Source organism: Antechinus flavipes, chromosome 1 (genome assembly GCF_016432865.1).
Source record: "Antechinus flavipes isolate AdamAnt ecotype Samford, QLD, Australia chromosome 1, AdamAnt_v2, whole genome shotgun sequence".
NCBI lineage: Eukaryota > Metazoa > Chordata > Mammalia > Dasyuromorphia > Dasyuridae > Antechinus > Antechinus flavipes.
In genome coordinates this window covers 242,341,524-242,359,865 of record NC_067398.1, presented here as the reverse complement: position 1 = coordinate 242,359,865, position 18,342 = coordinate 242,341,524, and the positions used below count along the sequence as shown (strand labels likewise).

The following is an 18,342-nucleotide window of genomic DNA, read 5'->3' as shown; positions in this document are numbered from 1 at the left end:
ATTTTATGATGGGCATTGAGAAACCAAAGCATATCCAAAGGAGAGCAAATAAGGTAGGAGGCCTTAGAACATGAAAGGTTCAGTTAAAAGAACTTGGGATTGTTTACCTCAGAAAAGAGAAGACTTGGAGAAACCAACTAGTCCTTCAAGTGTAAGAAGAGCTGTCATTTAAATTCAAGATCAGATGTCCTCAACTTGACCCAGAGGACAGAACTAAGAGAAATAAATGGGAATTCAAAAGAGACAGGTTTCATGCAAAAGCAGAATGGCTCCACTGGGAAGTTTTTTCTAACCACTGGAAATTCTTAAGCAAAAGATGAAGGATGACTTGTTAGAAATGTCCTAAAGGAAATTTTATTTTGGGTAAGGATGGCATTAGATGACCTTTGGAGCCCCTTCCAACTCTAAGGTTCTGTGATTCTAAGTAATAGCTACTAAGATGGCAAAATTGGCAAAAACCAAATTCCCCATACTTTATTATTATTGACACTTGTGTCTGCCATCTCTCCATGCAGCAACTAATCTGCATGTTTATCAGGAAGATAGTTCCAGTAACCTTTTGACATGACAAAGATACAGCTCCTGTATCTCTAATAAAATTTTTCTGATCCTAGTTAAATATAGAGTGGACCTAATGGAGGAAGGACACAAAGGGAGGGAAAAGTTAATATTGCCAGTGGCAGGGGAGAGAGTGCTGTTCTAGCCCTATTAAAAGGAGGGGATCACCTGTTAATAGAAAATACAGATCAAAACTTACTTGGCTTCCAAGGCTAGGGCAATGATGCCAGCAGCCATAGGGGCTGAGGCTGATGTTCCTGTATGGTTGTCAGTGCAACGCTGTCTCAGGTCTGTGGTGATCTGAAAAAGAGGAAAAATGAAACTTTAGGATGCAGTTAGGAAAGCCCCAGAGTGCCAAGGCAAATTGTTTTCTGTGATTACATGTGAGAGAAGAAATAGAACCTTCAACGGGGGAAGAAATGCCATTATAATTGGGGAAGAGAAGAAAAATGGGAAGGGGGAGGAAGGAAAGCTTTGAAAATACTACTTCTTTAGCCTTCATTTGGAAGAAATAGAAGAAATGCTAAGGCCTTGAGCTAAGCTCAAGGGGCTAATACTAAAACAAATGAATAGAATAAAACAAACAAACAACTAGTTTATGGTTTTTGAAAGAATTGTAAATAATTTGCACTCCTGTGAAAAATTGTTTTCAGTCACAAATAAGAAAGATGAAAATCAAAATAATTATCACTTAGCACAGTGTCTGATGCATAGTAAGGGCTTAATGAATACTAGTAGACTGAGTTTCACCTCACACTCAGAAAATTAGCAAAGATGAAAAATAAAGAATGGATATAGTTAAGGTTGTAGGGATTGTAGGAGTACAACCACACTAATGCAGAGTAAGAGGAGCTATGAATTGGTCCAAACATTAAGGAAAGCAAATAGGAATTATGCTTTTTAAAAAGTGACTAACATGAAATTGTCCACATCTCAGTGATCCATTTGCTATATAATCCTAAAGAGATCAAAGACAAAAGAAAGATTCTAACAGAATTTTTGTGGTAGCAAAGAACAAGATACAAAGTAAAGTTGTCATCAATTTATTTGTACATGAATGTCTTCCACCATTACTCTATTGTAAGACATAACAAATTTGAGACACTATGAGGAATGATCTATGTATTGGTTAACTTTACTAAACTAACCTTTTTATTTTTCTTTTCTTAAAAATCTTTCTTACAAAGGACAGATTGCTGAATGGGAAGGAGGGACATATTCAGAAATGAGTTTGATATAAAAATGAGAGATGTCAATAAAAATTTTAAAATAAGAGATAAAATAAGATTTTAAAAAATACTGGTTTTAATCTACTTCTTCAGTAGATCTGAAGGCCAATCCATCTCTAAATAATTATTCATTTGATATGCACCTGTAAGGAGAAGGTTCTGAAAATTGTGCTTAAAAATGGATCATCCATCTGTTGAAATAAAAATAAATACTGAGCTTAGAAATAATTCTATTCACACTCACACATTTTAATCATAATTATATGTATGCAGTAGGATACCTCTATATGTGTGTGTGTGTGTGTGTGTGTGTGTGTGTGTGTGTGTGTGTGTGTGAGAGAGAGAGAGAGAGAGAGAGAGAGAGAGAGAGAGAGAGAGAGAGAATTATTACTAGAATAGAATTCAGTGATTCATGGGAATGAGTATGAACAAAGATCCCCAAAGATTTAAAGGAACAATACAAACAATCTATGAATTAGCTTCTATGCAATACAAACTCATGACATTATTGTGTATACTTGTCATTATGAGTAGATTTGGCACTGCTTTATTTTCCTTGTAAAAATATAGGAACTAGATAATGTCTGACCATTGTGAATCTAGCTCAATGTGAGAATGACTGAACATCATGGCCATCCAATAAGTGTTCAGTAGTTTGTGAGATGAGTTAGTGATCTCATTTTAGTTTCTAGTGGAAATCAGTAATGCAATTGGCTCCTTTCTTGGCCAACACAGCAGAAAGGTGAAGGCGGGTGGCAGAAAAACAATGACCCTTCTCTCTAATCTCTACATGTGGTCCCTCCAAGACAAGCTTGAGGATTAATGGGATTCAGTTTGTAAAATGCACTGAGTTATTCAGAAGAAAAGTACTACATAAATCCCTAATAAACTAGCTGTGGAATTTCTTTTAAGTCCTACTAGAAAAAAATAGGATCTTTCAAAGAACGGGATCCAAAGATGCCAGAACCAGTTGAGAAGACTATGTGCATGAAATTAGTGATTTTTAAAAATTGAAATCATAGGATTCTGTCAGAGCTGGAAGGCACCTTTGAGGTCAGCTAGTTAAACACTCTTATTTTATAGGGATTACCATTAATTTGCAAGACCATTCTTATTGTCATGTATTCTTTCTTTCTTGATTTTTCCTCTTCTCCCTTCCTTCTGCATTATGTAATAAAAAGAAGAAATAATGGGAAGTGGGGAGGATTACCAAAATTTATTGTCTGGACACTAATAACCCAGCCTGCATTATAATCTAATCAAAATTCAAGAGCAAAAGACATTGAAAATACTTGAGAAGAAAGGAAAAAAATAATTATATGTCTTATACTAAGTGTTCATCTAGAGATTAAGTTTGAATGTTTCACCTGAGACAAGATTTAGAAAGCTCAGTCTTTTCAGAATTGATTTTAAAAGAGATGATTCTATCTCATGTGAATTCATTCATTCTAGGCAGCAAAGAAGCACTAGGCATAGAGTTTGTTTTAGAATGCACCAGCAACCAACTTGTTTTATGGTGTTCATATATGTTAATGTCCAGAGAGAGGGTTTGCCTACATTTTTCTTAGTTGACTTTATTCACGCAGATTTGTCTATTTTGCCACGTTGTACAATTTTCCCTGCATAAAAAGACAAGATTTTGCAGGATGTTTTCCCATTAGGCACTCATTCCTCAGCTGTGCAGATGCTCTCAACCCTCAAAAAACACATTTTGAAAAAAACACTATGTAAAGAGTATATGCAGATTTTATGAACATATCAAATAATTACTTGTGGCCATACCAAGATCATGTCTTCTCAAATGCCAAATAATCATTTAGCTTTTCCATCCAACACTCTCATTTTCTGTGCCCATCACATATGTGCCCATATGAGTATATATACAAATTTAGGCAGATCATTTGACAAATGGCTACATTGTCTACTTACCTATTCATCTGTCTATATTTCTGCCTATCTATCTGTTTTTGTATATCTATCTTAAAAATGTTTTTTACATTTTACTCTCTAAAGTAATAATAAATACATGCCTGTCACATACCCAAACCCATCTTCAATTTATTTTTTTTTCTTTCAGCAAGTCTTTCCCAAGGAAACTTGAGCCCATTATTTACTACACTCCCTACCACCACCACCCTCTTTTCCCCCAGGAAGAAAGAGACAAAGAAGATATCCTCATTCCCTTCTCTTCCTGTTTCAAGTGGAAATTCCTGAGGGACTATTTCAAAAGAAAGTTACAGAAGTGTCGAAGATGTTTAGGTGTAAATTACCGGAGAGATCTAAGGCAGGGTTTTCATCATTAAAGAAGCACTGCCTCATCAGAGAACTCTTGGATCTCTCCTTAGAAAGAAGAGACATAATAAGACCACCAAGGAACAAGCAAATTTCAAGAAGAAAAATGACATTCCCAATTCTGGGACCACATGGAGCAACCTCATTAATCACAATACATGCATAGAGAACCTGACGGAGTCACAAAGCATGAGTTAAAAGGATATTTAGCATTCAGCTGTCAGTTGGCCCCATGGAGGCAGGGAACAGGGAGAATCTATGTGCATCACCCAGATGAAGTTATAAAGGAAATTATAATACTGTATTTAAGATGATCCAAAAGTATGTCGGTCTTGATTTCAGGCCTGGCTGCATTTTTTTTTTTTGAGGTGGGGAGCGGGGTGTGAAATGGAATTTTTACCCCTGGACCTCTTAGAAGATCTATGAAAATCCTATTTATGCTCCTCTGAGTGAAATAAACAGGGGATGGCACTAGGCCCCTGATAAAAATTGTCCCAGCCATCTATAGTAGCAGAACCAGATGATTATTCATGGTAAATTCAGCTAAAGATGTAGAAAACTGCTTATTGAATTTGTATTAAACAATTAAATTCCTTTGGAACCTTATTGGGATCAGGTGCAGAGGGTAGGGGAAAGGGTGTCTATTAAGTCTATTTGTCTTTATATGCTTAGAACAGGAGTTCTTAAACTGTAGTTTGTGAACTTGATTAAAATGTTCTAATAATTTAATTTCAACATAATTGATTTCTTTTATAATTCTATGTATTTTAATTTATACATTTAAAGACACTATTTTGAACAAGAGAGCATTGACTTTACCAGAATGTCAAAGGAGTTCATGTCTCTAACACCTCCTCCCCTTTATTCCCCCTCCCCCCCCAAGAAAAAGTTTAAGAACTTTGTTTAAGAAAGAATGAGCAGTTATGGAAAATTCAGATAGGGTTTTCACTAAGAATAACTTTTGAGGTGATTGTTATTACTTTTAAAAGTTGTTTTTTATTTTGTGATTTTTCTCATTTCATTTCTTGAGGCCTTAGCAGTGACTAGAATATTTTTACTTAGTGATTATATTTCCTGACAGTAATTCAGCTGAACTGGCTCATGCACTCAAATGACAAGTATTTCAAACTTTGCTATACTTGCTTTTGTTTCCCTGGTATCGTATGATCACAGCAATTCTCATACTTTGAGCAGCTCACATAGTATCATATTAGCAAGAATAGCAATTGAACACAGGGAAATTTTCTTTTTTAAACAACAGGTAATATTAGAGTCTGCTAACCTGTCTCAATATTAACTATCATTTTTAATTTTTGTTCTTTAAACAATGCCACGAAAAGTTTCAGATACTCTTGTGAGGGCTAATGGTAGAAATGAAAACCTAAATATATTAATGAATAAATTATGTGGTATTGGTTTATTTAGCACAACAGGTTTTTTTTTTTTTAAAGATGGGAGATCATTTCTTTTTTTATGTCCACAGTAGTCAAAGACTTATACAAAAATAGAACTTCTGGTAGAAATTAAACTAACAGCAAGAAAGGAGTGAAGTCTTTACACAGGCAACCCTAACTATGAATGCACTGTCTAAAATGCACCTATGAGTTTCTAAATGGGACTGTGTGAATTTAGCTTGCACAAAAATTGTTTATCACAAATGAATCTCCCATTTTTTCCATATCCAGAATTTGGAAAGATAATTAAATTTTTACTCATTTATATTATTTTAATTAATATGTTTTAATTAATTTTAAAATTAATAAGCTTTTAATTAATATGATTTTGAAGGAGGACATTGCAATATAAGTTTAGCAAATGATTCATACAGAGCATGTTTTATTGATTTGGCTATGAGGATTTCTATATAGCCAACAATTTAATACAAATGCTTTTTTCTCCCTAGACTCTCTCTTCATGTAATAGCTACTCTCTATAATGAAGGAACTTTTAAGTTTCTTGAGGGCATGGACAATGTCCTGGTCTTCTTTTTATTACTTCTAGCCCCTAGTGATAAGCCTTGGACATAGAAAATACTCAATAAATGTAGGTTGAATGAATCAATTACAGGCCCATATTGATCTCTCCTTTCTCTGACTTCTAATGGCACTTTCGGTCTGCCTGACACATTTTGCATTGAATCATACACTGACTTTGTGTTCTGTTTCATAGTGTGTTTTATTTCTGCCAATGAAGTATTTGGTAGAGACATAATAAATACTTGTTAAATTGCATTGTTCAAGAATTGGAGAGCAGGAATACAGCTGACTTTAATTTTTTAATATAATTCTTATTCACTGTAATTATGTGACAATCATCTTTCAACTCATACAAGATCTGACTCATCTCAGTCTCAACTATTTGAACAAGATTCATGTAATTGTTAGATGTACCTACCAAAACAATATGAAAAAAAAGAAGACTCATAAGTGCAAAGGGGGATATTGTGTATGCATGTGAACTCCTATCTCCCACTAGGTTCAAAATATTTATTTACTTTATATGTCACTTTAGAAAGATTATAATGAGGGTGTGTTTTGTTTTTTGAAGGACAGACAACAACTAATTTGAATTGTTTCATTAATGTCTAACTCTTCATGACCCCATTTGGGGTTTTCTTGATACTGGATACTAGAGTAGTTTGCTATTTCTTTCTCCATCTCATCTCATCCTCACAAGGAAACTGAGGCAAACAGGGATGTCTTGACTAGGGTCACATAGATACTAGGTGATTGAGGCTAAATTTGAATTTGGTCCACTATGCTATCTTGCTTTCTAATGCAAGTTGACTCAAATCATATCATCTAAACTGTAATTATGACAAAACACCAAATGATATATCATGCCAGTCATTGAAAATGGATATAGCTGGGCCAGATTGCTATAAACAATAATGAAGAAAATAGCATTTGATAAACAGCCAAAGCAAACGAGAGATATAGAGCTTCTTCAGTAGGTCAAAATAAAAACCAGGGCTTTTCTGGAACAATTTTTCCCATTCCCCTTCTGACTTTTCTCTGGATAATTTGTTTCAAAACCTCCCAATTGTGAAACAAATCTGAATTTCCTGGGTTTTGATATGGGAAGGACTAGGTGACAACTAAAATCCTTTATAGCACTGAATAATAGTAACATTAGTAGTGGTTAATCTTTATATAGTATTTAATATATATCAGACATCATAATAAGTGTTTTAAAATTATTATCTCATTTGATCCTCACAACAAACCTCTGAGGTGGGAGCTATCATCCCCATTTTACAAATAAGAAAACTGTGGTAGTCACAGGTTGAGTTTGCCTACGGTCTTACACCTAATAAATATCTGAGACTGGATTTGAATTGAAGTATTCTGATGATAGGCCCAGTGCTTTCTCTTGTGCATCATGTGATAGATAAAAAAGCTATGACTTTTTTCTCTTTGTATACTCACTATTTAGCACAGCATCTGGCACAGAATGGGTTCTTAATAAATAATTAATCAGTTGAAAGAATTATACATTTTTCTGAATACAACCCAGTCAGCTCCCTTGCTGCTTTAACTCTGGGATCAGTTCACTGTCTATAGGATATGTCTATTCAGGATATGCAAACTCATGGACAAGTTCTATAGAATATTCTTGCCAGTTACATATATCCTGGACATTAGGCATTCTTCATTCACTTGGTTCTGAGTGGAGAGTTAGTTGGAACTCCTGAATGACTATACTTCTCATATAGAAGCAATGAAGCAGGTTTTGATGCAATGTTACCTACAAAGAAGAGCATCTTGCCAGGGAAGGAGGGGGGAAAGAGAGGAATCCATTTGGATTCTAGGCATCTTTCATGCCAATAGAAAGATTTGTACTAAATAATCTTCAAGGAGCTCACATCTCTCACTCTAAGTATATTTGTGCTTATTAAATACAAGAACTCTTTTTTCTCTTTTTAATATGACTAATAGGACTATGGGATTCTATACAGAAAGAGGTTGAGTATACTTTTTTCTGTATGTAATTTATATATTATATTATTATATATTATTATAAATTATACATTTTTCATATAAATTATTTGCATATGATTTCATTGGTAAAAGCAATTACAATCTACAATTCCTAGGGAACTCCAATGAGTTTTGCAATGAACGAAAATCTGCATTTGTTCTGAAATAGTCTTAGTGAGTTGTAGGTTATTTGCCCAAGATAATACAGACAATATGTGCCCAAGGTATGGCTTGTTCCCAGAATTCTTTGACTATTTCTCTGTCTTATATCCCCTAATAGATGACTATTTATTAAGTACCCAATAAATCAAAGTAGGAAGAGATGTTTGGGGGACATAAAGATTAGGTGAGACAGGGGCAGCTGGATGACAGTGGATAGAGCACCAGCCCTGAAGTCAGGAAGGACCTGAGTTCAAATTAAGCCTCAGGCACTTAACACTCACTAGTTGTGTGACCCTTAACTCAATTGTCTCACAAAAAAAAAAAATTAGGTAAAACAATTCCTGCCTTCAAATTGCTTACTATAAAATAGAAGACTTGTTTCAATGTCCCATGGATATGGGTCACATTCACATCACAAATGCACCCCTTGAATGAATAATCATACCAGGAACATTTGGAAAAAAACATATAATATATATAATATATATGAGAGAATGAAATTAATGTATTTGAGAAATAGGACCAAATACAAAAGGAAATAATTCTAGTCTGATGACAATAAATTGATGACTCCACAGGCAGAAAATCTTAAAAAACACATTCTTGTCTCTTTCATTTTTGTCTGCAAACACTCACCAAGCGACCAAAGGCTTTTGGATCAAAGCATCTTGAGAAAAAGATCACTATCTGCCAGTATGAAATTAGATCTCATTTTGAAGCCTAGAAAAGATAAGGGAGAGCTGGAAAATGAAAAGTTGGAGCTAATGCCAGATTCCAATATATTATTTACACAGACACACATGTGCACACACACATGTATACATACATATACATGCATTGCACAACCATGCATATGCATTGCATACAGAGTATGCTTATGAGTATTCACGCATACATATACAGGTGTACACACACATAAATATATGTACACACTATACACACACAGGCACACGTGTGCCTATATCCATGTGTGCATGCAATACATGTGTGTATGCATCCACTATACAACATATATGTGTAGATATGCAAACCTATATACATGACATAACATTAATGCTGTTAGTACAAACAAGAGCTTTGTTATATAGGTAGAATAGGTCACAGTATTCCTCTGAGGTGAGAGGTTAAATGATTTGTCCAAAATCACATAGCTAATAGGTGGCAAAGTTAGAAATCCAAGACAGGTCTTCAACCCCAAGTACTTTTCTCACTATACCATACCATATAGAAACTTTGTTTTTTGACAACATTGATACAAAAGTTACATTGCCTTAAGCAATTATAAGGAACAAGATCAAATAATTTGAATGATGTACTAAAAAAACCACTATTAAAATGGAGTAGGAAATCAGAAAAAAAGTTTAAAAATAAACAGAACATATTGCTAACAGGAAAAATAGATCAGTCAAGATTTACAATGTAGAATCTGAAGATCAAAGGGACAAAGATTTTATGAGCTGGCTAAATATCATTGTTCCATTTTAACTCTTGGACAACCACAAAAAGGATTCATCATTCATTCTCCCAGAGCAGCCTATTGTAGAGTTAAGCATTTCTCTGTGAGGAGAACATCAGATAGTGGCATCCCTGATATTGAATGTGTTGTCAGTAGGGCCTCACCCTAATTGAGAGCTTGGCAGCTGGTAGTTTTCTAAAATTCTCTCTTTGAATTTTCACATCGAGTAAATAAACTCAGAGAAACAAGGTACAAAAGAACAACTATAGCTAGTTGTTCCAAGGAGTTAGGGGATCTGGATTGTAAGTATTGGCTCTACCACTAACTAAATGTGTCATCTTGCATGTCATGTCAGCTTTCTGAGACTTATCAGGGGACTAAATGGGGGGCACATTATTTTTCAAGGTCTTTTTCAGCTCTGTAATTCTTTGAATCTAAGAATAGTTATTACAGGGACATGTAATGACCCCTTTGTACTTTGCTTTATCACCAGGAATGAAGAAAACATACTAGGCACTAAGATAAGGATTCAAAAAAGGAAAATCAGGGAAAACATGTAGAAAAATTACTGGAATGAAAGGTTAAGTCAGAAGGAATCAAAACATCCCACCCAAACAAGGCAACCAAAAATAGCTAAAACTTTGGGAATGGATGGCCAGCATCCCAAGGCATAGAAACTTCACTGAGCTTTTCAAGATAAAAGAAATATATATATATATATGTATATATACATATATATATATATATTTCTTTTAAATATAAATAAATAAGAAAACAGGAAAAAAGGAAAACTAACACTTTTACGTAGTTTTTGGATCACATAACATAGGAAATACTATTCATATACTAAATAAAGGCTAGAAGAAGCATGGAGTAATAGATAGTTAGCTTTAGAGTCAGAAAGACATGGGTACAAGTGCTGCCTTTGAAACAAACTGCCTTGATTACCCCAAAGCAAGCCAGTTAGCTTTGCTGGGACCCCAGGCAACTCTAAAAGTTACACAGAAGATGCTGATCTAAACTGGTAGAAGAAGGACCTTTCCATACCAACAAAATCACAGATCTTCTTTCATCAAAACCCTTATTTAAATAAAAGGATCCAATTATATCTTTTTGTTGTTGTTGTTGTTGTTTGTGGGGAGCTGGATGGGTACTACAATGCTCCACATGGATTTAAATCTGCCCCCAAAAACTTACTAGCTGTGTGGCCCTGATTATGGCACTTTTACCTTAGGTTCCTCATTTGTAAGATGAAAATAATTTTTTTTCTTTATTAAAGTTTTTTATTTTTTAAAACATATGTGTGGACCATTCTTTAACATTAGCCCTTGACAAACCTTGTGTTAAAATTTCCCCTCCTTCCCTCATGTCCACCCCTTGATGGCAAGTAGTCCAATGTATGTTAAACATGGTAGAAACATATGTTAAATTCAATATATGCATACATATTTATACAATTATCATACTGCACAAGAAAAATCAAGTAAGATGAAAATAATAATGTCATCTACTTCTTATGGTTGTTTTAAGGACAGAATGAGATCTTATTTGCAATTCATTTTGTAAAAATTAAAATGCTTTATACTAATCATCATCATTATTAATGAACTGAGATAGTTTATATGTACTTCGAAAGGAGACAATCTTAGTCCAATCCTCCCTTTTACATGTCTGTTATTTGAATGGAGAATAAAATAAAACTTAGCAACATCCTAGTAGGAACTGTTGTTGTTCATTCTTTGGTTTCAAAAAAAAAAAAAAAAAAACAATGACATCATGAATGAATGATGTCTTGACTTGTTCATGAACTAGATTTAAGTAAGGCAGAGTTTCCACAAATTGTCAGTCTCACTCTCTCTTCCATAGTCACTAAAGTCCAATGGCAAGATAAAACTCAAGACAATTGGTGATGGCCCAGGATACAGGAAGACTTTATATTTTCAATATCTGGCCTAATTCTAAGCATTCCATAACCCCTACTTTAGGTTATTGGAACATGGTTATTGGAACAAATTGTTTTCATCCATTTATTCTATCATGGAAAAATTGTCACATGCCTGGGGTAGACATCCCTCTCACTTATCAAGGGTTTGAGGCTTCTTAGTTTTCCTCAACCTGGTTTAACTCATCTGCCAAGATGGTTTACTGGGGTGCAATCACTGCACATGCTACAGCTTTTTGGGACCATAGGGGAGAGTTGAGGAACAGGTAGATGCCAAAGGTAGATGAGCAATCCCTAAAAAAAGGTTCAGTAAGTCCTCAAACTTCAGATGCCAGTTTTTCCTGAACACTTCATGCATTCTAATATGAGTAGGAACATTATAGATATGCATTGATCTTGAGGAAGGATAATTCCACAAGATCCCTTGAAAGGACTGAGGTTTTTGGTGACAGAAAGTATCTTTTCCACATTTTTATTCTTATTTTTGACTTTTAAAATAAGAATCGACCTATAGTTTCTCAAAACATGAAATGCTTTAGAGAATATGATACCTATTTTCCTCCTGCATACCAAACTACTCTACATGTTACCCCTTTTTTTTCCTGGTGTTCATCTACTGGTAAGTTTATTATCAGCCTAAAAAAATAAACATAGGACTTTAAAAACATGTATTTGTCAATGAACATAAATTTTGATATGTCAGTTTAAAAAAATACAACAAACACAGGTGAATGTATTTCAAAATTAATAATCACTGATTTTGTCATGTGCAATGAAAATGGATATTATTTCTTCTCTGTTATATTCTTTAGAGTTAAAGGAATAAGAAAATATTTTTAAGGCTACATAGTCACTAGAACAAGAAAAAGTGAGGTGGGATCTCTTAGAGGCATCTGAATATACATCATGACATTGAGAAGAGAGGATGGTTTTCATTTCAGTTGTCTCACATGGTACCATAAAATAAGTTAGGATGGATTAGGAGAATTTAGTTTGGGGCTTAACCTCTTTCTGTCATTTGCATATTAGTTATATGGGGAAAGTCAACTCCAGTAATATTGGAATGACCTGAAAAAAGAGGAAGGTAACCAGATCCTAGTGAACTCACAGGAAATTGGGGCCCAGAGCCTGACAAGTGACTTTGTCAATTTCCTTCTAAGAAGTGTCAGGTAACATAGCCAGGTTTCCAAACAAAGCGATAAATTATCTCACTAGACAGTTTACAAGCATGTTCCAGGAAAAGATAAAGGATGAAAAGGTGTCAGAATGAAAAATCATCAACTCAGTGTTGGACAGTCGGAAAAGAAGGCTATGTACTGAAGTCTACCAATGCTAAGATTTATAAAAGAGATAAGAAGGCATATTGATGGTTGACTGAAAAAGCACACTTCTACTTCTGAGGTGCTGCTCATTTGGAAAAGCACGTATATCTAGCTTTTGCTTTTAAATAAAACTAAATTAATAGTAGTCAAAATTTATTATTTGGCTTTTTTATAGACTCATAGATAATTAAAGCTGGAATGGACTTCAGCGCCCTTAATGAAAACTTCTTTTTCTTTTTATGTCATGGACTCCATTGGATGACAGGAGAAGCCTTTTTTGAATCATCTTTTTAAATAATTGGAGGAAATATTAAATTTCAACTAGGAGCTAATAAAAATAAAGATGCAATATTTTTTCATCCAAGTTCATAGACCCCATGAAATAGATCCAAAGACTTCTCTAGTATAAGCTCTCTCATTTTATAGTTACAGAAGCCACAGAGAAGAAAAATAATGTTGGTGATAATCATAATAATAGCAGCTAATATTTGTATAGTATTTAAAATTTCACAAATGTTTTTACTTACATTATTTCAGTTGATGGCAGAGAGTAAATATTAGGAGGTATACCTATTGTTATCCCTAGAACATGGGGATGAAAGACAGAGGCCATTTTTGGGGGGGGGTGTTTTGTCTTTGAACAACCAGCACCTAGCATAGTACTTTGCACACAGTGAAAGTTTAACAAATGGCTATTGAATTGAATTTTACAGTGAAGAAAGTGGGAATTCAAAGGAGTGCCTTGCACAAGGTCATGCAGCTAATTAGTAGCAGAGACTAGGATTAGAAGTCAGCACTCCTGATTTCTACCACAATATTTTCTCCACTAAATCCTCTTGATAGAATTCACATTAATCTTGAATCAAGCATTTGTGGAAGGGAACCCAGGACTCCCTGGTCAGATTCAAGTGCCATCTCTGACACCAACTGCCTGTGTCACCTTGGGTAAAGCATTCTATCTCCCCAGGCCTCAGTTTCCTTATGTAAAAAATGATGGCATTGTACCAGCTGGATTCTGGGGTTCTTTCTAGCTCTAGCTATGAGCCTCTGATCCTCTGAGAAATCAAACAAGTAAAAAGACTCAAATACGCAATATTTGCATTTTTTTTTAAAAAGGTAGAAAGCATTCCAGGTAGTTGATTAGTCTTCTAAGTCATAGCTTGTATGCATCAATTTATTCATTCATTACCAGTCAGTTTTCTTTACCTTTATATAATGAGATTAAAAAAAAGACATAAGATTTAAAGACGTACGATTTTCTTGTCGTAGGATTCTCCACTGCTATATGTTGTGGCCAATGTAGATGAACACTCTTCCAGATACCATGGTTTCTTCCCACTTTCAGCAGTACTACTTATTGAGATAGTGTAGATGCTATTGGTGTACCCATCACAGGAGCAGTGGTCTTTACTTCTTCCCCCATTTCCAGATGCCCAGACAAAAACAGAGCCAAGGCCTCTTCGTCCCTGTTTGAAAACAATATTTAATGATTAAACACCTTTGGAGAAAAGCAGGGTGCTAGGTGCTAGATCTAAATTAAAACAAAACTAGTGATGGCAACTTGGGGGCACAGTGGGTAAGTGCTGGGCCTGGGTCAGGAAGACCTGATTTCAATTGTTACCTCAGATATTTATTGGCTAGCAAACTTAACCTCTGCCTCAGTTTTCTCAACTGTAAAATGGAGATAATAACACAACCTACTTTCCAAAGTTGTTGTGAGGATCAAATAGGATATTTTTAAAGTGTCTAACTTTAGAGAGAGAGGCCTTGAAGATTTACAAAATATTTTTGCTACAACAATCCTTTAAGCTAAGTCAGGAAAATACTGATATTCTCCTTTCAAAGAAGAGGAAACTCAGGCTGAGAAGCTGAATGACTTAGAATCATAAGCTCATAAATTTAAACTGGAAGGAATCTTATAGGCTATGAAGCACAAATCCATGATTTTGCAGATGAGTATAATGATTTACAGAAAGGTTAAGTAATTTGCCCAAAGGCTAAATGGCTAGTGCATGTCTGAGGTGGGATTTGATTCTAGGTATCTTAGCGCCAAGTCTATAATATTTTCCAAGATTGCAAAAATCTGATTGCATAAAAAGAATGCACTGCCAATTCTTATCAGGGCTTAAATGACTTTTTCAGAGAATGGTATTTGCTTTCCCAATCTAGAGTATTCCTGACACAATCATCTATCACATAATGTCCCCAGTGGAATGAATCTTGCACAATAATTGTCATTAAATTTTTAATACAACTGTAAGAGATAGGGTAGGATTATTAATCCTATTTCCCTAGGATATCAAAAGAGTAACATCGGATAGGTAAAATTAACCTTGGATTGTAAACCAATAAGTAGTCTAGTTAAGTAAGAACATAGGTCTACTGAGACTCTGGATAATATATGGCCCAGTAAGATGTCTTTTCACCAGGAAACAAAACAAACAAACAAAAACTGCAGTTGGAGTCATTTCTTACTAAATGATTACTCCTCAGAGTTATCAATTATTCCTATAAGAAGCTCATCATTTTGCAAGAGCAAATTATCTCTTGTTCTTATATCTTATCAGTACTTTCTGTCCCTTAGGAACACTCTAACTGGAGAGCAGAAGACAGTTCCTTCCATAATCTCCATCTAAAGAATGCATCAAAGCCAACCAGCTTTTCATTTGCACTCAGCTACGCTCCCCATAATGACTTCCCCCCACCACACACACACACACACACACACACACACACACACAAACACATACATTCCTCCTTTCTCAGCTTCTTTTTTTTAATGTTATCTTCCCTCATTGGAATGAAGAACCTTTTTAGAAAGGGGATGTCTTTCTTTTCAATATTTGTATCCTTATCACTTAGAACAGGGCCTGACTCATAGTAATTGCTTAATAAATGTTTATTTACTGTCAAAGATAAAGATTCAACTATAAAATTACATCTGGGATGACTGTTTTTTTTTTTTTTATTCTTCATTCAAAGGGGACCATGACATCTGGGAGGTGATGCCATAACATGCAAATGAATTAGATTTAAGTGAGGAAGGGTTGTGCCAAGTCACCAGTCTTACTTTCTCCTTCATTGCTTGTAGAGGGTCATAGTCAGTAGAGGAACTCTGGGTGAGGTGTAAGACCCTTCAGCCCAGAGGGAACCTGCTGACAATGTCTGGTTCAGCACCCCATCTTCCCTAAGGGCTCTCAGTCTTCCTGAGAGTCAGGGGGCGGTGACAACCTGTGTTGTAGCTGAAGCAGAATGGAACAGAAGGTGAAAAAATGATACCAGGTGGCAAACTACATACAATAGCAAGTTGTTTATTTGCACAGTGTTGTTTTTGTTACATTACATAAAAGGAAAAGTCCTTGGAATAAACAGACTCCATTTTTCCACCATCCTCTGGAGTCCTGTCTCATCACTTCTCCACTAGGGAGGTGTATTTTAATCACCCTGGTGTGGGGACTCTAGAAGGCAATGGTATGTTTTGTTACCCCCAACTTGGGGGCTCTAGAAAGCAGGACACAACGTTTGGTACCCAAATGTGGAATTCTAGGTTGGATCTATACAAATCAGCTGGACTGACATGATTGGCAAGTTCAGTGGAGAAGTCCCTATGATGCAGAAGGGTAAGTATAGAAATAGGCAAGCGAGAAGAAGCAGTAATGGCTAATTTAATCATTTTCATTTTTCAACCGAAATGAGGCAAATACTAAGAAAAGAGCCTTCTCTGCAAGGGAAGTATGAAACAGGCTTAGTTGGGTTAACAGAGAAGCAAGGTTTGTTGGTAACTCAGAAGCAGATCACTAAGTTCTTAGATGCTCTGGAGTGAATGTCTCAGTGGCTTTGTAAGAAGGAGAATTTGGAGCCAGAGATGAGGAAGTTAATGGGAGAACAACTAACTGAATACAATACAATAAAATTGGTTTTAAGGAATCCTACAAGTTTTAAAACAAGGAAAGATTTTAACTTGGGTGGTCAAACCTGGAAGTATGAAGAGAAAAACAAGCAGAGAGTTGGGTGGAGGATACAGCACAGAGCTAAGGAAGTCTTTTTTAGTATTTTACTGATTTATAATGCTTTTTACTGCTCTGAGAGGTTTGCAGAGTATGGCCAGTTGGGTAAGAAGAGAGTTGAGTATCTTAAGTACCATTACCTGTTGGGCAGAAAAGGAATTAAGTACCTTAAGTATCTTGCCAATGAGCTTGCTTTTTACCTTCAAAGCTCATTTTCAATTCTGCCCACACCTGAGCATGTGCCCTTAGGGTATTTCCCATCTCCTGACCCTCCTCCCACAACTCTGCCTTCATGGGGGTGGACAAGAAATGTGCCTGGGCTCCAGGTTCCCAAGCAAAAACACTTGGGGCATGATGACAACTATTATACCCAAGAGAGTCTTTAAGCAAGCCTTTGGGAGAAGGGGATTGCAATTAGGGAGAATACAGTTGTATGCCACTGGAACTACTGAAATATCCCCTGGAGAGTTAAAACCTGTCCCTGTCCTGCCTATAGATCCCTTGCCTCCATACACAGTTGGCTCAACCATTTCACCTCCTGAGAGTGCTTACAAAACAGTGTCCATCTATACACTGATGTGGGAAACTGGGGAATGTGTAGCTAATATCCCAGTCACTGGCCAAAGATTATAGCAAACACCTATATGTCTGGCATAAGAAGATCAATAGCAGCTGAACTTGGTGCTGCCTCTTTGGGGTGGAGGTTTGGGGATGAAGCAGGGGATTTTGCTCCTTTTTTAGTATTAAAAAAGGATCCTCATCAATCTATGGAGAAGAGACATCTTACAACAGTTAGGAAACAATTAAGTACTTTGGCTTTTTGGGCCCGGCTGCTGTAGAAGGCCTGCCAGCAATCTCACCTGTTCCCATTCAATGGAAAATTAATACATCAGTGTGGGTGGAACGTGTTCTTTAATCAGGGAAAAAATTCAGGGCTACTAATACACACTCCTGAAATGCAATTTGGTGATATTTATGCAGATTTTGACGGCCAACAACAGAATCCAAGATCAAGACACTCCTCCAAAAACAAAAGAAAGGGGGTGCCACAGGTAATCCTAAAGAACTTCTAAATTTAGCTCTTTGTACAATTAACTTCTTGATTTTTGATAAAGATGCACTGGCTCCAGCAGACAGGTTTTATAACCCACCGGAAGGGCAATGTCCAGTGTGAGCAGCTCCACTATCTTTAAATAATCACCAGGTGATGTGGAGAGAAAGTGATGAATGGAAGGGACCAGATAAGTTAACTGCTTGGGAGAGAGGGTTTGCTTATATCTCCACAGATGGAGAAGGAATCAGATGGGTGCCAATGAGCAGTATTTGCCTTGTCCATGGGAGAGAGACAGAAAAAAGAGAAGACCCTAAAGGCAGAGGGGAAGACCCAGGAGGCA

General features: G+C 35.8%; 1 protein-coding gene across 2 annotated transcripts in view; it reads right to left on the bottom strand.

Moving 5' to 3' along the window:
• PCSK5 (proprotein convertase subtilisin/kexin type 5) overlaps positions 1-18,342 on the bottom strand; it is a 610,712-nt gene that overhangs the window by 310,871 nt on the left and 281,499 nt on the right. For both annotated transcript variants that reach the window (XM_051998572.1, XM_051998571.1), the window contains exons 8-9: positions 14,195-14,407; positions 758-858 (exon numbers count right to left, since the gene is read on the bottom strand). In XM_051998572.1, coding sequence (XP_051854532.1) covers positions 758-858; positions 14,195-14,407 — 314 coding nt within the window. The remainder of the gene's footprint in view (positions 1-757; positions 859-14,194; positions 14,408-18,342) is intronic.